Here is a 24,952-nt window from a genome sequence, read left to right on the forward strand (position 1 = left end):
TGTAGTTACTGGTATAGCACTGGAATCAAGGATAACTACTGTGGCTTTGTCACGATTCGGGGAACCTAACACGCTAACAGGTCACAGAGAGGAAAAGGTGCAGTACCGGTCCTTAGAATGGCCGGGTTAAGCACACCAAGAATAGTCAGGAGACAAGCCGAGTAAGGGGAGCCAGAAAACAGGAGAACGTGAAACAAGCCACGGTCAAAGGGATGGAGAAAACAGGAGAGTCAGAGAAACAAGCCAAACAATCGGTAACCAGAGAGAAACACAAGCAAACAGCAATACAGGTAACCAAAGACCAGAAAAAGGGCACTGAGGGACAGGAAAGGTAAGTATTTAAATCCTGTGGTTAATTCTGATTTGATAACGTCCAATCAGAATTAACAATCACAAGTGGGAGATATCTATACCTCCCACTGTGATTGTAAATGCGCGGTCTCCCAGCGTGCAGCGTTATACATGCTGCCGCCAGGAGACGAGAAGGAGGATGCGAGCGGCGTCCAAGGCTGTGAGGACGCCGCTCGCCAACAGGCATAGGTAGGGGAGATCGCGGGACCCTGACAGGCTTGCTGCACAACAGGGCCGGACTTGGGCAACTATTTGACCCGGGCAATTTAAGACAGAATAACCCAGCAGAAGGCGTTCTATGTCATTACAAAAAGTGGGCATATCCGTTCAATGCCCCTCCAGGACAGCCCATGTGCAGATTCTTGCTGAAGAACCCTCACATGGGGAAAATACCCTGTATTATTTAGGGATAAATAATAAAATCTAATGGCACAATTTCTCTGTTGATAGTACTGATATGTGCCTGGAACCTGCAGCTTCTATTTCCGCACTGGTTTTTCTGCCATCACTGCTCACTGTATGGACCAGATATACAGTTGTGCAGGCAACTCAATAGGTGTCAATCTTATTATACTTGACATTCTCTATTTTTTGAAGCAGCCGCTGCGTAGACTCTGCAGAGTCCGTGGTGTCAGTCTTACAGGTGGTTTGGATTGTGCTCCATATTTCCTGCATTTCAATGGGCACTGCCAATACCTCGTGGGATGGCTTTCTACATGAGGGCACATGGAGGCAACAGAAATGAGTGATTATCTGAAACACACACAGTATCATGATGATCAAGGAAATATAATACTTATTACTAAAGTTCATAGCAGAGAAACTGCTATGTTTATAATAGGGTTAATCCAGCCTCCAAATCCTCTAGTGGCTGTCTCACTGACAGCCGCTAGAGGCGCTTGCGTGATTCTCACTGTGAAAATCACAGTGAGAGCACGCAAGCGTCCATAGGAAAGCATTGTAAATGCTTTCCTATGAGACCGGCTATATACGCGCGCAGCTCTTGCCGCGCATGCGCATTCAGGCGGAGAGGATGAGGAGAGCTCCCCGCCCGGCGCTGGAATAAAGGTAAGTTTTAACCCTTTACTCTCCCCAGAGCCCGGCGGGAGGGAGTCCCTGAGGGTGGGGGCACCCTCAGGGCACTACAGTGCCAGGAAAATGAGTATGTTTTCCTGGCACTATAGTGGTGCTTTAAGGCCTAATATAAACATTGCTGAGAGTCTTACCTGGTCCAGATACTCCATGAACTTATTATGAGCCACTTTCACAAGGTGTGATGGAATCACAACCGTTTCACCCTCGTATTCACTCTGCTTATCACAGTGTAGAGCTACGTGGTGTATTACTCCAGCAATTCGAGTATGCTACATGATAAAAGAAACCAAAATGTGAGAATTTACTAATTTGAGGATCCCATTGTACAATGCTATACACTCACATTTATTGGCCTTTTTGAAACTCTCACACATATACTAGAATGTTACAAAAACCCTGCTGCTGTACATGAGAGGGTCATAAACCCTGAAAAACATTATACCGTCCTGTTTAGTAATGTGTGAAAGGAATGAGGCATTTGCTGGTTGCAGGGACATTCTACATTATAAACGTGCCGAAAACAACCAAACTGGCACCTCCAGCAATTTGCAGGTCACAACGACAATATAAAATCATAATATTTTAGCAAGTAGAGAGGTGAGTAAAAACTTTATTTTGTTTTATAAAAATAAGGGAAATAGTAATTTTATAATTGCAAAAAATGAGATGTTCTGTTCTTTGCTGTAAATGATGTGAAGTACGTGTTGTGTCTTTTATTTATGGGAAAGAAACTGGCCAGCCAGAGCTTGTTACTGCATGTAAGTAAACAAACTATGTAACCTACTGGCCATTCCATAGTCTGACCTACATGTACTTTGAAATTAATATTCCATTACATTCTGTAAATATTATACGGGAATCGTATTTATCAGGATTGCGTATCCCATGTGGAAGTTGACCCAGTACTGTTTGTGGGGAGGTTCACAATATAAAAGACTGGGAGGTTTTTGAGACAAGTTCCCCCAAAGACTGAGCTATGTCGTGCACCTATAACTTTATTTCTGTTTTTGAGGTTTATAAGTTCTCACCAATTAAAGTGTCAGGCCAACCACCATAACCAGTACAGCCCACAGGAGATCTGCAGCCTTTTCAACCTGGTTTTAGATATACCTAAAATAAAAATACATAATTAAATTAAGTATTAATCAGTGATTTTTATTATTATTATTTTATTTTTACTTTGGCAGTGGAGGGTCCCTTTATAGGACAATTGTCACCTTATAACTATTTTTTAATATAATAATCGTTCCTATAAGTTTTAAAAGGAAACAGATCTTTTTAAAATGAAGTATATGTAAAAAAAAGAGAAAATCGCTATACCTTTAATGTATGACAGGATCCTTTAGCCATATACACGCACCTTGAGTCAGCCCAGAAGAGGTCTGCATAATTAAATACATAATTAAATAAAATACTAAACAGGGATTTTATTATTTGTTTTTATTTGTTTTTTTAATAGTAATCTTTTCTACACGGTTTGAAATGAAATAGATGTAAATGAAGTACAATGAAAATTACAAAAAATCCCACCTTTAATATATGACCCGATCCTGTAGCCATATACATACACCGTGAGTCAGACAGTTTGAAAACCGACCATTAGACTCTATGGTCTTACTTGCTTCACTCCCTTTCTTTCCCTTTGTAGAAACAATTGAATATTCTACACCAGGGGTAGGCAGCCTTTAGCACTTCAGATGTTTCAGACTACATCTCCCATGATGCTTTGCTAGCATTTTAGCTGTAAGGACATTATGGGAGATGTAGTCCACAACATCTGGAGTGCCGAAGGTTGCCTACCCCTGTTCTATGCCTTCCCCGTTGTCTTTACTTTTTTTTAGATTCTCGTTCTTTCCCAGTAACTGTCTCTTACCTTCTATTGAGGTGCCTGCTAGTCTCTCACAGGACAGGATTTTCGTGAAGTAGAATCACGCAGCTTTATCAAACAATAGTACAAGTCGCTCTCTTAATGCTGTAGAGAAGGGACTAAGTCCAGCTGCCGATCACCACCGTTTGACAAGGAAAGAAGACATATTTTAATTGTAGCAGCTGGCTTAACACTGGGTTCAATGATAAAATACATTTGTTGGAAAGCACTCTATAATGAGACAGCACTCTATAATAAGACAGCACTCTAAAATGAGACAGCACTCTATAATAAGACAGCACTCTATTATGAGACACCACTCTATAATAAGACAGCACTCTATAATGAGACAGCACTCTATAAAAAGATAGCACTCTAAATTGAGAATTCAACGTGAATTTCACATTTAATTCCAAAGTACCCAAACTGAAAGCATAGCGAACAGAGAGAATGTTTCCATTTTGGTAACTTTGAACTTACAGTTGAAATTCACTTTATATTCACCTTGGATTCTCACTGTAGTAAATAATTGTGTAGAACTTCTTGTATCATTCAAAACTGACCACATATGTCTATTTTTTGAAGCAGCGACTGCGCAGACGTCGCAGGAAACATCCCAGTCTTGGGCTGGTCTTCTTCGGAGACTCATTTTGGCTTTCTTTAGCCTCTTCTGGTCTCAGTCTCACAGGGAGTTTGGATCGTGCTCCATATTTCTTGGACTTCTATGGGCACTGCCAAACTCTTGGGGGATGGCTTTCTGCATGGAGGCACCTGTGGCCAACAGAAGTTGTTATATGAAACACACAGTATCGCGATCATCAAACAAAACTAAAGTTATACAAGTTCTAGCACTGGAATTTTTTTAATTAATCCATCTGTCCCTCATACCTGGCAGCCAACTCTATCCTTAGAGACTATTCAGAACTTTCTCTGGGATTTTGAGTGCGGTCATGTCTTCTCCTGGGAAAGGAGAGTCTTGGGCTCATGTGTTAATATAATTCTCTACCATTAATAACTAGTGAATCTAAACATTAATGCCTAATATAAACATTGCTGAGAGTCTTACCTGGTCCAGGTACTCCATGAACCTATCGTGAACCCCTTTCACAAGGTGTGATGGAATGACAACTATTTCACCATCGTATTCACTCTTCTTATCCGAATGTAGAGCTACGTGGTGTATCACTCCAGCAATCCAAGTATGCTACATGTTAAAAGAAAATTGCTATACATCATCATTGATAGGAAGGATGTGGCCCCTACTTACCGCTCTCAGCAGCCAAGCATCGTGCTCTTTCTGCCTTTCCAGCAGCTCATTCTGGTGCACACCCAGGAGTCCTTCTATTTGCTGAGCCATTATCGCTCCTGGGATTAGCTCATTTATTTTCTCCTTGTTTAATCCTCTCTTTATAAATGTTAGAAAGGTGTTTAAACTCATGGTGCCAAACTCACTCAGTAATTCTGAGAATGTAGTATGTAGAAAATAAGTGGCTTATTCGCACTGATCGCCTGGTGTATACACTGCAGATGCTGAATATACATTGGTGAAGGTACTAGGATGAGATCAGTATTGAAAGGATTATGTCTGGAACCTTTTGGCATCACACTATTGACACTGGCCTATAGGATTCCTTAGGATTAATTAAGCATAGACCATGCTCTCAGCAGTGGCCTGGTGTAGTCTATTGTTACTCTAGTCAGCAGCGTGGTCTGTTATCAATGACGAGTGATATAAAATGTAACCAGCGCTGTCTTACATCCTTTCCATTACTTTTCAGTCATGAATCTTTCTCGACTCTTGATCCCCATACCCCCAACATTGGTGTCACTGGCTCTAACCAACCAGGCCAGCACTGAGGGAAGACCATGCAGGGAGCATTCTTTCAGTGTTCTCAGCAGGAGCACAGTGTCCTGACTGTTGAGCAAGAGTGTCTAATGATGCGTCCAAAAGTGGCACACCAGGCACCAGAGTGGAGATTGTTCTGCCGAAATCAGAATGTTTGGGAGGCATGGATCCCCTGTTTATTTGCAGATCCACTAGTTTTTCACTCAGACCCACATTTTTTAATCTTGCACCTGCTTTCACTTTCAGCGATATTCAGACTGTCCTTCCTTTGAAGTCCCCTCCACCTTTTTCTGATTCCCATCCCTATAGCTGTTTCTTACTTTCTATCATTGTACTTGTGAGTCTCTCAGAGCACAACATTTTCAGAAAATGGAATCTCCCAGCCTTGCCGACGGGGAAGGGACACAGATTGCAAGCCTGATTGCCGTTAGCAGCAACCTTTGTTTTTTTGTGCTAAAAGCTGAATGCTGCACCTTAATAAAGTAAAGAGACCCACTTTAAATATAGCAAGACGCTCAAGGAGAGGTGTCTGGGCCCCTGCAGCTGCCTATTTTCCCCTGCGTTAGATTGCTCAGATCCTAAATTTGTTACAGCACTATGTACAGGTATTTTGTGGAACCCATAGATTGAAGAAAAATAACATAACGTTATCGCTAATAACTTGAGTATTTGTTAGTATAATGTCGTAAATAAGATCTTCATTGTTATCTTTATTCTTGTGCAGTTTGGATACACCGAGGGATTTTATTCCAATATTTATTATATATGGTATACTGGAATTAAGTGTTACATGATGTGTTTTCTATCCTGGAGTACTCTTTCACTGCTTCCTGCTTTTTCAGCTCAGCAAAACAGAAGTGTGGATACTAGCTATACCCCATCAGAAGGTACGTTACACATGCCTTTTGCAAATTGGTTGACAACTGTGTGGAGGAGAACATGTACTTTAAAAAAAGAAAATAAAAAGCACTCTTTTTGCTTTCTTGGGATCCAAAAAATAAGTTTCTGGTTTGGTTATAGAAAAAGTATTAAGTTAATGTATTGTAAGTACATTCATATAATTCTTAACATGAATAATTAAACAGTAATGTGATTTGCAGCTCTGCACAGTGCGAAAATGTATAACTGTGACAAGCTTGGTATACAGAAACAATTACATTTTGAAATAATTTTTTATAAAGTGCCGTCAAATTCTGCAGCGCTGTACAATTTTTGCTGTATCATGTGACTCGTTTAAATGTGACACTTAAACTGTACTTGTCAAGACAGGCTTGCTCTAACAGAAATCCTCTATAGCCAATGAATGTATAACTTTTTTAATAAATTAAATCTGTTTTTATTGAGTAGTTGCATTTGTGTAGGCAAGAAATTATAGGCACGCAGGCCGCAATATATACAAACGTATCAGTAAGACAAATATATACATTGTACATAAGTTCAATTACTGTGTCAACTTTTTAACAGTAGCTAACGTACGGTCCAAAACCGCCAGATAATAGAGATCAGAATGGTAGCATGATATGCAGATTGCTCCCTAATATTAGCTGCTATCTGAGTTTTCCTTTGTTACATTAGTTAAGCCAGTGTTATGAGAGAAGTTCAATCATTCCCTTCACTGATCATGAAAATAAGGTCTGCTAAAGAGGATAGCGTATAAGGAGATAGTGTATAAGTAGACAAAGAGAAAATAAACAAGAATCGAGAGCCCCCGATTATAAATCATGCACCACATAAACAAACCACCATTGCCAAGCCTCAGTGTGTTTGGAACCCGTCCCAAGCAGAGAAGCATACAGCGCCTCAGCTGCCTGTATATCCTCCACCCTGCATAACCAGACTTCCTTTGTGGAAATGTCAGTCTTTTTCCAAAAAAAAACAAGAATCAGGGCCTTAGCTGCATAAAAAAAAATGGCGTAAGATGGATTTCTTGTAGGTCGAAATAGGTTTTGAAGACAAGTGTAGCAGACCAAGCTCCCCGACCACTCAACCGAATCCACGAGGATATCAGTCACCTCGTCCCTCCAAATTTGGGGACAATTTATGGACATTCCCACCATAGATGTTACATCGTGCCTCTGTCAGCCTGGCATCTCCAGCAGGTGGGCGGCTTACTAGGAAAGATCCTGTGATCCCCTTTGAAGCCATGCAGCATGGAAGGGAGATTATTGCACATAATTCATATTAGGTAGTTCCCAGGACCGTCTATATTATTAATAGGACCCTGGGCAAAGCATTTTCTTGTGGCCTGGATCCTGCCCTCCCACCAATCACGCCTTTCACCCCAATGCAGTGAGGGAACTAAAGTAGAGACATTCAAGACATACTTACACAGACATATACACTAACAGACATGCTGACACATATTCACACACAGCCAGACATACTGACACATCACGCACAGACATATATACTGACACATACATACACACACAGACAGACATACTGACACAAACACACAAAGAGACATACTGACACATTTACAGATACATACTGACACACACAGACATACTGACAGACACACAAACTGACAGACATTCTGACTCACACACACACTGACACACAAATATATACTGACAGACATATTGACACACACATACAGATATTCTGACACACACAGAGATGTGGCGAAACCAACCTCGCCACTGGGCCCTGGAGAAGCCTGTTTGCTAGCCTCCTACCTGCTGACTATGGCCCCTGGGTTATTTGGGGCATATTGTACTTTATATTGCTGCTACTGGCCCTTTAAAATCAGCGATGGACATATTGGGACTTTTGGGACTACTGTCCCTTTAAGACTGTGGAGCATATTCCAGTATACTGCCTTTAATATTACATATGTATTTATGTGTTGAGTTTAACCTGGGATATGTATGCAGCATTCACTGATTGTTCGGTAGAATCACTCCATTCATTATATTGAGTGAAACTACCGAACAACCAGACCACCCAGGAATAAGTGTGCCTCCAATTACAGTTTGCAACAATGTTGCAAACGGGTAATTGGCAATCAGTGTAATGTATTCTTTGTCCTCTGGGTGGCCGCCATTCGGGAAACAAACACGTGGCGGCGGCCATCTTAAACTACCGAACAGCGGTGTTTTGCCGTGGAGTGTCTGGAACTAAAATCGGACACTTGGCTAGGCAAACACCGCTGAGACCTCCATACTTCCAGAAATTCGTATGGAAACTACCGAATGACCCGCCGTTCGGTAGAAAGAACCCCACAAACAAGGGAATTCATTCAAACTCTCTCCAGGCTCTATAACACAGGCAATTCGTCTGTTTTCATTCCCTTGTTTGTGACCGACCGCAGGGCCAAAATGCATGGAACTGTTTTCGGATACTTTACCCATGCGGTCGGTCAAATCTTTGGAACCCCATATCTCACGAACTGTTCATCCGAATGACTTGAATTTTGGATATGTTGTCCCCCTGAATAAGGGCTATCCAGCGATGCTGGATTTAAAGGTGTACCCCCTGTTTTTGGGGTACATCCAGAACTTGGCTGAAAAGGTGTACCGGATAATTGGGTTTAATGTTGGGGATGTGTGGGCTGAACCATGTATGTGATTGGTTATTTTATGCCTCCCCCTGGGTGTGGCCTGTATGTGGATTATTGTAATAAAAGCCAGGCTGGATGAGCCAGTCCAGAGTTCCTGTTTTACCCTCAAAGTGATGTGTCGTCTCATTATTGGGGGGAAGGATTTATTGCATGCTGTTCCAGTTGACTGCTAGGAGTACAAGCCTATTCGTATGGTTCCTATTCAATGGTCTACAGCATTCATATGCGAGGTTTCTCGGATTCGGTGATTGTGGTGTCTGCCAGAGTGCTTGGAGTCCTCAGGAAGCGCTAGGAGCATCCATTAACGGAGGTACCAAGTCGGGGTGCCAGGTGATCCGTTACAAGAGACATACACTGACAGACATACTGACACACACAGACACATATACTGACAGATATACTGACACACACACAGACACGCACTGACAGACATACTCACACACAGACACATACACTGACATACACACTAACACAAACAGACATACACTGACAGACAAATTGACACACACAGACATACACTGACAGACATACTGACACACAGACACATACACTGAGAAACATACTGACACACACACAGACACATATACTGACAGGTATGCACTGACAGACATACTGACACATACACAGACATACACTGGCAGACATACTGACACACACACAGATACATACACTGACAGACATACTGACACACGCACAGACATCCTGACACACACATAGACATGAATTCACACGGAAATTGTATACTTTTAAACCCACCTCCCATTTCCTACCTTGGAGGGTGACTTCCCTGGTCTCCAGAGTGGTGGCTGAGGCTTTTGGGTGTTAGCGCCTTGCTCTACCAGCCCAGCCCCACTCCTCTCTCCCTCCTTGGTATCTACCGCGCGGCTCTCTGTGCTCTTTGGGAGGAATTGACTTGCGGCAGTCACTTCCTCCCAGCCAGCTGCCAAAAAGCAAGGGGCCCAGTCGCGCTGTTAAAGGGCCGCAGCACGCGACTGTGCCCCTGCTTAGAAATGCCCATTGGGTGGCATGAACTGTACCGGAGGCCCATGGGGGGGAAAAAATAAATAGTTGAGGCAGCGGCGGCTCACGGGACAGCTGTTTTGGGCCCCCCAGGAGTTACTGGGCCGGGGCAGCTGCTCCATTTGCCCTGCGTTAACTCGGCCCTGGCAGTTCCAGGCTGCTTAAGTCATGTGTGCCAGATTTGTAGGTAGAGCTCTGCACTGCAAGTACAAAATATTCTGTATCGGTGTCAAGCTAAGATGCTGCATACAGACCCTACCACCATGAACACTTCTAAAAGCAGACATAGTCATGGTGGTTGGAATAACCCTTTAATATAGAGTGAAACCATTGCTATTGCGTTGAAAGAGTGCTATTACTAACTTGTAACTTGGCATGTGTTATCTCTGTCTTGACCATATATACATATTAAAGCCTGATAAAAAATAAATATATATAGGTTGCAGTTAACCTTTCATTCTGTGCTCTCAACTGTTCTAGCTATGGGTTAATTTTCTACATGTTAGGCCACTTGCTATTTTTACTCTGATTTCACAGTCACTACATCTAACTGTAGCCTTGTTCTGCAAAGTAATTAGCAGTTTTGATCTGTCTAATTTTATCAAGAGGTGAGAATATTCCTGGTGATAAGGGTGACGGGTAGGTAGGAAGCAGATTGTGTGAATAATAGATCCGTGGTTCAGGTATTTACATTTAAGCACCGATGAGTATAGAGATAACTAAAAACTGGAAATATATACATTTATAGAATATGCTTTTATTTATTCATACAGCCTTTTCCAAAATACTGAGGGAGCAACATGTTTTAGGTTTATTACCGTATCACTGAAATATAAGTGTCGTAACTGAAATATTTTTGCATGTCCGATCAAATAATTAGAAAACACCTTTCAAATACCTTTCTTTCAGATATTTGCCAGGTTACCAAATGAGGGAGCTCTCTGCTAAACAGCACCCTCATTTGGTATAATAAATAGGGCAATGCCACATAAGGTATCACATTTGGGAGACATCTAATAAGCAGCTAAAAAAGCAATTAGTTCTTTCAGTTGCTTAGTAGACAAGTCCTTGATTTGATTCCCTTATTATGGCAGTGTTTGGATATGACGTGATTCCTGAATGTGCCCTGGATATCTTTTGTTTGTTGGTGCCTCTTAATCTAGATTACAATTTGACTCCTCCTCCAATCATCCTCCTATTGACAAGTATCCATTCTATACTACGTTCTGGTACAGCCTGATAACAAAGACGTCATTGTCCTGTAAACAGCCGTAGCAAACCAAAGTGTCAGTTACAGGGTTCCAGTCCTTATCGCGAAGAAGTCTATAATTCTTAATTAAGTCTAACTGACTTTTTTTATGACTATTTGGCTATTATAATGCCTTGCTATTATCAACCTTTTTCTTTGATTAAAGACATTAATATACATAAAAATCCACTTCTTAAGGGAAACCAAAACAGGATTTACATCCAGTGTATTCCAGAGTAGATAAAACTTCAGCATCGGAGACCAACTTAAACATGGTGCAAAGTATAGATATGAAGCATGAATAGGAATGGAAGATGCAGCTATGCAATAGTGGGCAGAGCTATTATTATTTTATTACACCCATTTGCCTTGTAGGAGACCTTCAGACATTGTACTCACTTCAAGCTTCTGATCTGCCCTATCTTATCACATCAGCCTTTTATATTTAACCCCTTAAGGACCAAACTTATGGAATAAAAGGGAGTCATGACATGTCACACATGTCATGTGTCCTTAAGGGGTTAAAGGAACACTCCAAGTACCATAACCACTACAGTGTGCTGTATGTGCCAGGAGTGGTCCCCCCCATTGTAAGTAGTCAAACCATTTTCTAAAATGGTTTAATTTTTTCCTGGAGTTCCACAGGCACCACTCCTTGCCACCACTAGTGCCGACAGAGAACCAGAAGCACTCTGTCTGAGCTAAGCACGGCACAGCAGGACATAGGTCAGTGGCTGAGAGCTACCAACTAATGCTGAGAGCCAATGGGCTATTCTGGCACTGCCGGGCTTAGCTCGGGATAACTAATGGATGCTCCTAAGCAGGAGCTTGGGGTTTTCTGTGAGAAGTAGTGGAGGTGGGAAGCGGTGGCCAGTGGACCCCAAGTAAGAAGTGAAACTACTCTAACATGGTTTGACTACTTACAGTGAAGGGAATGCCACAGCACTCCTGGCACCATAACCACTATAGTGTGGCTCTTGAGCATTATGTGAAAAAATAATAAGGGGAAGAAATTTAGCCAATAAAGTACTTTTCCTTAGACATTGGACTGGTTAAGTGTTAAGTGATATCGTATATATCTTACTTGTTTTGCGTATGTGTGTGTGTGTTTTTTTTTTATTTCTAGCTGTTGTAATAACTGAATAAATAGTAATGTATGTATTTAACTCTTACAGGAGAAAGCAATGTATACTCAGCTACCTCTAAAAGAGTCAACTCCGATATTGCTGCATAAATAAGAACCCCAGCTCCCTGTTCATCTCTAAGATGTGTTCGAAACTTCTATTTACCTCCCAAATTAACATTCACTTTTAGCATCTGCAGACTATTTCCGACCTGGAAATGTCTTGATTTTGATTAATTGTATGGATCACTGGCAATAACGGAGGTACAGATGTAGTCAGAGTCACTGTCTGCTCCCCTGAGCTATGATAAAATTGCATTCTGTCGACAGAGCGGGGCAGCTGTCAGATACCGCTCCCAGCAGGTGGACAATTTTGCGCAATTAGTCTGAACGTACTGTTAATCCCCAGAGTTAGTGCAAGATATAGTCACAATATTTTTACTTGTCTTCTACATTAGAAGCCAAAAGTTTATCTTATGCTGTTCAAGTACTTTCATTGCGCAATCAAAACCCCAAACATTCCAACATTTTCAAGATGTGTTAAAAGAAATAAAACAATTTTATTTTATTTACATATATATATATATATATATATATATATATATATATATATATATAAAGTACCCAGTATCATGCATCAATACATGAAGTATAGTACAAAATAATATGTTCAATTGAAAGCAATACCATTAGCAAAGACCACAGCACACTCACACACACACACTCTTCTTGCCCTCTGAAGTTTTACATTAAGTTACGCTGCATACCCCTTAGACCACTCATATGTCTTTTTATCTACTTTTACTATTCTGTCTTTTCATGTTGGCATTTTCTGGACTATACTTAAGTGTTGAGGTCCCTACTGGTCCGTACAGTGATAGATAGGATTCCAAGGACCCCTTAACAAGAAGCCATATCCCCTTATCTAGGATACCAAAGCTTTATTTACCTTGATAGTATTTAATATGCTTACTAATCATCTCTGTGTAGGAAGCCCAGGCCCTCGTAACAAGAACTATATCCCCATATCTGCTTATCTAGGATAACAAAGCTTTCTTTACCTTGATAGTAGTTAACATGCTTACTAATCATCACTGTGTAGGAAGCCCAGGCCCTCTTAACCATAAGCAACCATATCCCCATATTCCATTGTGACGGACCGTGTAGCACCATGACTAGGTGCCTCCGTCAATTGCTGCTTCCTAGTACCCCAGTGTACTTTCAAGCACTCCACCAGACACCACCAGCACCGTAGTCCCCACTTCCAGCATTACAGCTTGGTTGGGGTCTCGCTGTTCTCCACCCACCCTGGACCCAAGACCAGGATCCAGCTTCCAGTGGGTAGACCTCTCCTACTCCAGAGAGTGTAGCAGGCTGCTCTTACAAGAGCAAGTGATTATATTCCAGGGGAGCATTGTGATATAGCAATCCCCAGAGCAGATACAGCTGTTCCCCCCACACATGAGATGAGACTCTAGGTTGAGGGTAGGCAGGAACTAATTTATTGGCAGCCACAACTGGCCTCATATGCAGGTCCCCATGCTAGGGGCACTCCCTCCTGGACATGAGAGTAGACTACAGTAAAAACATACACACGATTACATTGATTCTCAGGTCCAGGACACTCTCACATAAAACAAGATAATCCCTCCTCTGTGCCTTGGAGATAATTGAGTCAAGGACTGTAAAAAACTCAATTATCTCCAGGCACAAAAAAAACACATTTCCCAACCACACCAAAAGTACTTTAAAAATACATAAACCCCCCTAAAGTTACATCCCCTCGTAGCCACGATCTGGGTGACCAACATATCCAAAAATCACCCAGATCAGTTCAGGGGTTCAGGAATTTACTGGAAGTCCTATGCCCAAAACTATCTCCATGAAATCAGTGCTAACGGTCAATCCAATTCGGTAGTCTTTTACAGGTTTTCCTGCAGAGTCCATAGTCTGTGGGCAGGAGGCTGGCAAGCAAGCTCCTCCAGGAGCTTGTGGCAAACTCAGATGGGAAGGGGAGTTTGTCAAACCCCTTATCTAGATAATAAAGCTTTCTTTACCTTGATAGTAGTTTGTATACCTACTAATCATCTGTCTGTTGGAAATCCAGACCTTCTTTACCATAAGAAACCATATCCCTATGTCCTTCGCTTTTTCCATTGTCCCGAAAAATGAAATGTTCCATGAAAAATGACAGAGTTGATCATCAGTAACACCTACAGTGACACACCTTAAACTATTCTACATTAAATTAATTTGTGTAAATAAAATATTTATAAAGTAACCTAAAACAAAATATAAAAAACTTAAAAAGATACTTCTCCAGCCAAACCCCCTAATACACAGGTACATATACACCTATAGATATACACATATACATTTATGTGTATTAAGATACACATTTACAGACCCACATATACATACACATTCTGAGATACATACACACACAGTCACAGATACACACACAAACATACACAATTCCAGATTCACATGGATGGACGGGCGGACGGACGGACAGATACATGCTTACAGACCCAAACACCAACCTATATGCCTCATCTCCCCCAAATTTCTTCAGCTTCTTCCTGTCCCATCTTAAACGGAACCTGTCATGGGCAAATTATATTTATACATTGTACTATTAGGTTTGCTAGCAAATGTATAGATTGGGAGAAAAAAAAATTCTGCTCTCCATGCATAGCAATCTCAGCGCATGCACTATTGAAATTCCCTAACCAATGCTGCTAGTGCTGGCTAGGGGCCATAGGAGCAGAGTAAGTCATTACAGGTTCCCTATAGTCCTGTTTTCTCCATCATATCCCCAGGCATCTTCTTATTGTAACTTATTTTCTGTCAAAGATGATGCTGGGTGTGATGTCACGTACCCTGCAACTTCATGCTAACAGGTCTGCACACTGCGAGGTGAACAGTGTGGGGTGCCCCTTTAAACAAAAGTGCAGTAAGGCATAAAGGCGAGCTCGTCCTGCTCTCTTGAATCTCCCTCTATTCAGTGCTAAATGCTTCCACAGTCTTCTAACAGTCTCAGTTTTCTGTCCGAGGATTACAAGCCCTTTTCATGTATTTTTTCTTTCTCAGACAATAATTTTCTAACCAGTTATAAAAATGGCAAAACATGCTCCTATTGGGAAATAATGCTATTTTATTGACACATATTTACTGTCAGTGTAGAGAGCCTCCCGCAGGCTCTGCTGATGAGAAAAGGTCATCTTTTAATTTTATCACAAATGGGTTTTCGTTCTTCGTAAAGGACACCATTCGTCACAATAAAACCCAAATAAAATGTGGAATTCACTCTTTGGGGAGGTTGTGTTGCTAGATGGGTTTGCAATGCTGTGCTGAGAACATTGATAGGGAAGTAGGGTTTATAAAAAATATAATAAGGATGATAATCTTTTTTTTTTATATTGCTTGTGTTTCTTGTAGTCAACCTTGTGATTACTAAAGAGCAACCCAATCTACTGATTTTAATCCTCTATATAAATAGCTATGAAAAAAACGTTTTTCTCCGAAATATCATAAAACTAGAAATGTCCTCCGTACAGTTTTGGTTTAAAAATGTTTTTTACTTCTGTTTTTGATAGTATCTAGTACATTTATCTCATAGACACTATTGAAGTATATATCATTTTGCCAAATAGCCAACAGCTGTATTAATAAAACCAACTAATCTCTGTGCATGAGGGCTGCCATTTTCAAAAATGTTTATTCATTTGTGATCAGGAACTGTAAGCCGTGTAACAAGAGCGAGTCTACAGAAAGATGAAAGTTTGTTGTGGTGGGACTGATATTGTCATGTTATAAAGGCTTGGATGAAGGGCCACCTTGAGGAGACGAATTGCACCTAAAGAGGTCCAGTCCATACTAAGAGGCTGGTGAATGGGGTGAATAATTAAGATCGAAACCCATTTTTACAACCACAGAACGTCTACACAGAACGTCACAGAACGTCTACATATATGTGCCCTGTCCTTTATAATTATTTCATTTTCCAATTGTCCCGGCTCCTCTAAGTCATGTCGACTCTGAAATTACAATCCCCAAGATTACGTTTGTGCTGCACATAAAGTTTGGGGTTCTCTGAACAGCTACAGAGTGAAGGCTTGCTTTTTTTGTTTTTGTTTTTTCCTTGTTCAACGGAAACCCCATTCAATGCTTTTATAGGGATGGCGTTTGTTATGGTAACTGGACGACTGGCTATTTAGCTTTATAAATTCTACAATTTCTCAGCCATACCAAATAAAAATAGCCATTCCAGTGAATTTTATATTTTACTTTAATACTAGATTTTTTTTTTAGTTCTACTTAAGTTTCTTTCAGGTAAAATAAAATTATATCACCCAGTGAATTCCTTTACAAGATAATAATAATTAGAATAATAATAATTATTATTATTTTATGAATGGATGTTTCCACTGAAGTACTGAAAGGATTTGCATTGTCATTTGATGAAGTTGTTTTGTTTTTAGGAGAACAAATTGGTTTACAGAACGATGTGACAACATTCCCCTCTACAGAGGAGACACCTAACCTAACTGAAAGTAGGTTACTATCTGACAAATGGTAAACTGTCTGTCCGTCTGTCTATATCCATATCTATCTCTCTAGATCATTTAATTTCTTAGACAATCCAGGAATCTCGAGTCCTGACAACATGTTAAAATAATACTTCCAATGATGTCAGGTTTATGTTGCCAAACAAAACCTGCTCCTTGTCTCACTCTTTTAATATGAGAGGAAGATAGAGAGAAGAATGTTGAGCTAGAGATATAATCTATAGAACATACACTTGTCTCTAGCCTTTTATAAGATGTTAATTGGTGCTGTGTATATGAGCAATATAGCCAGTCACATTCAATTATTAAAAAACATGAAATATTGCTAATGCTAGTGAAAGGAAGACCCCAGGATCTACATGAGGAGTTCTGCATTAATTTTGAATATATTAAAGGACCACTATAGGCACCCAGACCACTTCAGCTTAATGAAGTGGTCTGGGTGCCAGGTCCATCTAGGATTATCCCTTTCTGCTGTAAACATAGCAGTTTCAGAGAAACTGCTATGTTTACAAATGGGTTAATCCAGCCTCTAGTGGCTGTCTCATTGACAGCCGCTAGAGGCGCTTCCGCACTTCTCACTGTGATTTTCACAGTGAGAAGACGCCAGCGTCCATAGGAAAGCAGTTAGAAAACGAGTATGTTTTCTTGGATGTATAGTGGTCCTTTAAACACTGGGTCTGGTCCTGATTTGAATGCTGCAGTACATTTTGGGGTGATAATAAACATCCAGGTGTTTAGAGGAAAACATATTGTGCAGCTCCACCATTGGAGATGACGAGAAGACTATCATACTCCCCAACATTATCATCCCGTGGATTGGGACGCAGGTGGCAGTGGTAACTGGGGGTGGGTCAGTGAGGCGAATCCCTTTACTGGAGCTGCCCAAAGGGTGAATGCACGCCAGGCTAACTGCCAAACATGCATCAGCCTAGGTGCAGTGCTCTCTGCGTGGTCCTAGTCCCCTTGTGTAGCACAAGTGTGTCTAATGATGTGATTGGGCAACGTTTTTGTGGGCAGTCTCCTAGTATCCTAAAGTGGAACAGCTGGAAACCAACCTGGGATGGCAGGACAGGAGCCTAAAATCAAGACTATTCTCCAGTAATCTGGAAGGTCTGGACTAGAATTGACTGACAGAATTCAGCTAGTTCCTGGCTTTGCCAGACACCAAAGGAGAAGGAACAGATCTTACGGAATGTTCTGCAGAAGAGTGCTGAGTGTTTATTTAATTTCACTAATGAATTATCTATGTAATACAATAACATGGTAATTCAGTCCTGACATTTCATTATCCTAATTTCTTTTTATTTTTATTTCAGCTACAACACATGTATTTAGCACTCCTGTGATAGGACCACCAGACATGTGTAAGTAAAAGGCCATAGCACATTAGCCATAGCACACTGCTGTCAGTAGGGACACGCCATTGGTTTCCACGGTGATTGCTTCACATTTAGAACTTTACCCCAGGACTGCTGTTTAGCTCAGCGTGATTAATGTAAGCTGCATTTCACAGAAAAGAACCCAGAACCTATTAGTTTAAGGTTATGAACCGTACCTGGCTGTACCTTCGCCTTATTCTGTATAACGAAATCAAAGATTTGCTTGCACAAAACAAACAAAATTACAAAAATTTTACCGTGCAGTTTAATACCGTGCAGAGCGGAATTTAGAACATCTGAGAAATTATAACATTTAACTCTTTAACTGCTAGTTTGTTGATAAACATATTTTTGTATGACACAATTATGTCTATTATTTTTTATTAGACAGGGACGTATCCTGCAGCATTGTATACAGCTGATTTAACTCTCAGAAGGTTAATTGTAAAATAAGACGACACTTTGCAGCAACGAGGAGGATAGAACAGTCTGTTCCAGGAACAACTTCATATGTATTCATATTACAAATATTATTCATGTGCAACAAAATTTGCTTTGCCCATATGTCATGGAGCCATATGCCAAGATTATGTGATTATAGCGAGGTGATTACACCATTATCCCAGGGAGTTGTCTTTCACCCAGAAGCAATGTGTAGTTCCAGAGGTCTGTGTTGTTGCTACAATTACATTATAGTTCTACAGTTGTTTCCATGCTTCATAAACCAAGAAAGAGTAAAATTGATGACATCCAATTTAATGGCTCTTGTGGAGGTTGTGTGTGTTTTAACTGCATCCATAAATATGAAAGATTGCCTCCTTCAAAACGAGTGCTATGTTATTATACGCAACCTTCTGTACAAAACAACTAAGTGAATTTATAAAAAATAATACTGGTAAATAAAAATTGGACATGTATTTCCGTGCTAGCTCTGCCATATTTAGAATTCTAATATTAATTAGTCTTTAAAAAAAAAAAAAAGTACTTATGGGGGGGGGGGGGGGGGGCCTCTAGTGGAAGTAACTCTGACAGCCATTAGAGGTACAGAATAAAAGATGTATACACCTTAGACACATAAACTAGTGGTATAAATACCTATCCTTATATAGCGGTTAGGCAAAGCAAATCTGAAAGGATAAAAGAACATACATAGTGCTTTCTGTTTATGTGAAATAAAAAATGATAATATAGGAGGAATAAAACACAAAGTATAGAGCCGAAAAATAATAACATAAAGTCACCGCAGAAAAGAATATAAAATAGTCCCAATAAACAATCAGCAGACGCGTTTCGACTCCTCCTGGAGTCTTCCTCAGTGCTGATCAGTGCCTCCAAGTCTTCGGTATATATACACACTAATGATTAATGATCCTGTACACCTGGCCTTGTTCCGACTTCCTTTTCCGGCAGGTGAATCAAGCGTCATCATGGCACACGTATGTTTTTGGGTGAGTCCGGCAATAGGGCAGAAGTGGTCCAAACGCCATCTTACTTCAGGGAAAATAAAGTCCTCAAGCAAAGTATTATATAAACAATAATGTGAAATCTGCATAATGCAGATATATTAAATTAATATTAAATTAAGACTCTCAATTGCATGAATACTGAATTTCAATAAGTGCAAATTTAGAATTAAAAATCTTCTTTAAAAAGTAATATAAAAATTTGTGTAAGGGGCAAATAGCTGTATATGGAGTAAGGATCCAGCATAAGCGTAGGATAGTATAAAGGGAGCAAGTCGGTTGTGGTGTGCCGAGACCGACGATACGGTAGGCCTGTAAATAAAGAGGGCCCACCAAGGAGTAAGAAAGTAAAGTAAATGGAAAGAAAAGAGAAAGTGTTGAAATGAGGAGTGGGTGGGAGGGTCATTCTGATGCTGACCTCAAGCGATATGAGTCAGGTAAGGGGTGTCCCTTATATAGGGGAGTGAATTAATTTAAGCCCCTCCCACAGATACAGGCCAAACGGCCTTAACACTTGTGTAAGGGGAAAATAGCCGTATATGGAGTAAGGATAGTATAAAGGGAGCAAGTCGGTTGTGGTGTGCCGAGACCGACGATACGGTAGGCCTGTAAATAAAGAGGGCAAAAATGAATAATCAAAGATTTAATACAGTCAACAAATATATACAAATTAACCAGACATTTCCTTAAATGCATTACAGTATTTAATTCCTGGAAGGATTTTGAAGGTAGGAATCTAGGACTGAAAGTGGACACCATTTGTTGTGGGTAGGATAGTATGTTATCTCTACTGTTGGTGCATGTTGACTCGTTTCGGAATGTGGTAGAGCCAATAGGTAATGATATATGTGTTTACGTACGTGGGATCGTTGAAGACAATGATCTGTCTGAGTGGTGGTGATGGTAGTGGATTCTCTGGCCTGAGAAAGGCATAAAAGGCAATGTGCATGGCTGGTAATGGCCGACTTGGTAGTATAATTGAATGGTTGTAGATCTAATAGGTCCGATAAGGATGAAAAGTTGGATGGCTATTGGTAATCTCTGAGAGGAACGTGGGGGAATGGATTCCTGAAAACCTGAGTATATTCTTGTCTTGTATGATAGCATGGAGTTATGGTAGTTTTGGCCATAGGTTATCCTGTGTTGTTGAATGCCTGTAAAATATATAATTAATGGTGTGTAAGATAGTTTAAGGTGGCTAAAAGAAGCAAAACCTAGTAGAATTGTTATGACACAGGTTGAGCTAAGTCGTGTTCCAATGAGATTCTTTAAGCCAGGTGAAAAGCTGTGTTATGCGTTTTACAAGTATGGGATGAAAGTGCTAGGTGGGATAGTGCATGCTATGCTGCATGAGTATGTCTAATCCATGATTTTGTCTCTGGAACGAAAGAGTGGCCGTGACTGTATGGGCGGCTGTAGGAAGCGTATGATGAACATGCCTGGAATATAAATGAGACAATTGTCGTCAGGGATGTATACCCCCGCCTGGTACATGAAAGTAAAAGAAACGTGATAAGTTGCCAACCAAGTGAGTTCCCCAGAAATATCATGACCTTATGGATGAGTAGTGGCGTTTGTTGATGATATCACATGTGCTTAGTTGTCTGAGTAACAACGGATTGATGACCCTGACCATGATTTACCCCATGCCACAGCAGCTGCTACAATGGGGTAGATCCCCCAAAGGGGTGGTGGAAAACATTTTCAAACCTGGATGCCGTGGCCAACAGCTCCAAAGCAATCGTTCCCGGTAGATCGCTGCCAAACCCATGGTAGACGCCGCGTCTGACCATCTGGTTGGAGAAGTGTCAGACAATCCTGGAAGGAACATGCTTTTACCATGCCAAGTGGTTAAGATATTCCCCCCCCATGTGCAGGTCTGCTGTTGCTGAGGTTTCTAGGGACATCCTCTGATCGTCATGTTGGAAGTGTGGAAAAAAGGGAAAAGTACTCTGGATGTGAAAGCGTGGTCTTGTGGTATGATTGGCATAGCAAAATTAAGGAACCTGGTAGGGATTGTAGTTCCTTGCAGTTGTAAGTACTAAGAAGGAGGTAGTGATTGATGTAGTTGAGAATGTTCCCTACTTGTCTTGTGGTAACGTGCGTGTATGGATGCCGACTCAAGTTGTATGCCCAGTAATGTGATGATAGTGTCTGGGCCTTCTGTTTTTTATGGGGTACTGGGACGCCCAAGTGGTCAACCAGACTAAGCTGCATTTTGATGCCACAAGCCCCTGACGAAGTCTGAATAGACGAAACGCGTAGGGTGGCAAGCTTTATTTTACTATTTATTTATTTATTTCACTGTGCAATTTCTTCATCTCGGATGTCTTTGGGACTGTCTGATGATAAAACCGTTCCTCTGATGGAAGACATCGATGTTTGATTTGAAGTGCCTTTTTACTACCATAATTTTTACCCGTTTCTACATTGAGAAGCGAAGAAATATTTGAAGAGGACCAACTATACCCTGCCTACTTTTTACATTTGTTTGTGAGTGTGTTTTTTAGCTTTTATACACGAATTTGTTTTTTATTTTCAGTCTGCACTATTGGTCTCCCTTTTGTACTTTTTTTAGGTTGTGCTTTTTAGTGTTTTATATTTTCGATATCAGAGACATTGAGGAGTCTCTTGCACCTCCTGAATTGGGGTATTTATATTTTATATATTTAGTTTTCCCCGTTTGACAGCCACAAGGGTTTTTTTTGCAATTTTTTGGCAAATCACTTTATTGTTATAGACTAAGCTGCCGTGTGGCTTCTAGTGAAAAATAATTTATCTTTGATCAACAAGAAGTCTTCTTGATAGTGTATGACTGTAAGGCCTCTGGATATGTTATCATAACCAGCACAGAGAATCTGCGAATATCGATAGTAGGCTAATCTGTAGCCCGAAAGTTGAGCGGGGAAAGGATTGCCCATTTTATGCCAGGTAAGTGCCAGTGGGTAGGGTAGATGGTCGCCGTTTATCGTTGATGATATTGGTCTTACTTAACCAAGCTTCAACCCATGCTTGAGTGATAGCTGTAAAGGTAGATCAATGGTGTTGTATAGTAAGGAAACTCCTCGGAGGGTATGAGGGAGTTGAGACTTGGGGTAGCGGAGGTGTGTGGAGCCAATAAGTCTGTGGTTAGTCTTTGTTTAAGGGAAGATTTCCTTGTGACAATACCAATGTGTTTGTGTTTGGTGCCATGCTGTAAATGGTGGAGATCGGAAGACCCCTCTGCAAATCTTGGCTATGAGTGTGTTTACAGCCAATGGTTCTGTTGTGCTGACTGTAAGTAAGGGCATGCTATATTCCTTGAAGGTGTATTTATGATACCTGTATGGGAGACCTTTGAAGCTCCAGAGCTTCAGTAAATCTACTACAAGTCTGGAAGGGTGATGATTCAGGAGTGTTGAAAATGCATTGGTGTGTACAGATGGTGAGTACATATTTGTAAGTTGTATTGGGACACATGGTTTGTCATGTGCCCTGAACCATTTGAACATATATGCAACAGTCTATATGCAACGCAACTACTCATATCAATTGTCTCTGGTAGTTCAGAGGTGCTGGTACCAGGAGCCTGAGAGTGCTCACCCATTTGTTTGGGACAAAATCCCTTCTGTATGGGTACCTGCACAAATAAACATCTCTACATATTCCAAATGCCAACCCAACCAAGGGATGGTCAGTTCCTGATTTACCTGGAATCCCTGGATCTGACCATCACAGATACATCATCATACAAATATATGCCTTGCTTCCCCAATGTGATGGGATCATATGTGTAGGGTTAACGTCTTGTGTGTCATAAGTATGAAAAACATAGTGTATCTGCACATTTTGCAAAATTTCACAATAAAGATCCATCACTTTTAAATTTCATGGCTATTTTATAAAAAAAACTCCAAATTGGAGAGGAGAAGATAATTTTAAAGAACTTGGGAAAATAGAAACAAGATGGATCTTCACTTTAGACACCTTAGCTCCAAAGGGCCCTAACATTGATTTCGAATGAGTTCATTTTCTTTAAAATTCTTCTGGGGTTATTTATAATTTTTATATATATCTTTTATATATTTTTATATCACTTTTTAAAGAAGATTTTTAATTCTAAATTTGCACTTATTGAAAATCAGTATTCATGCAGTTGAGAGTCTTAATTTAATATTAATTTAATATATCTGCATTATGCAGATTTCACATTATTGTTTATATAATACTTTGCTTGAGGACTTTATTTTCCCTGAAGTAAGATGGCGTTTGGACCACTTCTGCCCTATTGCCGAAACCGGACGTGACACATACGTGCGTCATGATGACGCTTGATTCACCTGCCGGAAAAGGAACTCGGTGCAAGGCTAGATGTACAGGATCATTAATCATTAGTGTGTATATATACCGAAGACATGGAGGCACTGATCAGCACTGAGGAAGACTCCAGGAGGAGTCAAAACGTGTCTGCTGATTGTTTATTGGGACTATTTTATATTCTTCTCTGCCGTGACTTTATGTTATTATTTTTTACACTGCTTATTGTCCCTTATCGTTTTTAACTTTGTGTTAAACTTACCAATACATTTTTCGTACCATTCAACTGGAGCCTCCATCTTCAGTACACAGAAGGGAGAACTGCATATAGTATCATTTAGCCTGTATATGCACCCTGAAAGCGCAGTATATAGAGCCTGGCACGGCTCTATACTTTGTGAGTTTTATTCCTCCTATATTATCATTTTTTATTTCACATAAACAGAAAGCACTATGTATGTTCTTTTATCCTTTCAGATTTGCTTTGCCTAACCGTTATATAAGGATAGGTATTTATACCACTAGTTTATGTGTCTAAGGTGTATACATCTTTTATTCTGTGCTTATTTGTTTTATACGGTGAAGGGTTTACACCAGTTCTACACCTTAGTTTGTTTTTTTTATTCATTGTGTTTTTACCCACTGTAAAGCGCCTACACACCTTGTTGCTATATAGCCATTAGAGGTACTTCCGCAGAAATAGCTAAGTAAAACTTTTAATCAGACAGTTAATCATGGAGGCAGTCGCCTAAATTGTGTCTAGGATACTGTTATGTTACACATTTGTATTCCAAACACTATAGTGTTCCTTTAACTATTTGATATAAAAATAAGTAAGCATCATATGTATTAAGAACATATTATGCATAGCATTAACTAGCAAATACAGTTAGTGTGAAGATGAATAGATTGCTATTCAGGGCAGGTTTGTTGTAAGGGGGGTTGGGTGACAGGAGCTAGAGCCCCGAGTAGGGTTCTGAAATGCTCCAGGTTTACTTTTGGCACCACCTCTTTGTCATCATATGTAATATTGAGATAGAAATAACACCTCCAAGAACACAATATGTGCCAGTGACATTTTAATGCTTCATGTTTAGAATTAAAGAGACCCTAAAGTCACTATAATA

At 40.4% G+C, this 24,952-nt stretch overlaps 1 protein-coding gene across 2 annotated transcripts in view; it reads left to right on the plus strand.

The window, feature by feature from the left end:
* The window catches only part of OC90 (otoconin 90), a 125,686-nt gene that overhangs the window by 83,822 nt on the left and 16,912 nt on the right, over positions 1 to 24,952 (plus strand). For both annotated transcript variants that reach the window (XM_063451051.1, XM_063451050.1), the window contains 3 exons: positions 6,002 to 6,046; positions 16,598 to 16,669; positions 18,004 to 18,051. In XM_063451051.1, coding sequence (XP_063307121.1) covers positions 6,002 to 6,046; positions 16,598 to 16,669; positions 18,004 to 18,051 — 165 coding nt within the window. The remainder of the gene's footprint in view (positions 1 to 6,001; positions 6,047 to 16,597; positions 16,670 to 18,003; positions 18,052 to 24,952) is intronic.

Source organism: Pelobates fuscus, chromosome 4, assembly GCF_036172605.1.
Source record: "Pelobates fuscus isolate aPelFus1 chromosome 4, aPelFus1.pri, whole genome shotgun sequence".
Lineage (NCBI taxonomy): Eukaryota > Metazoa > Chordata > Amphibia > Anura > Pelobatidae > Pelobates > Pelobates fuscus.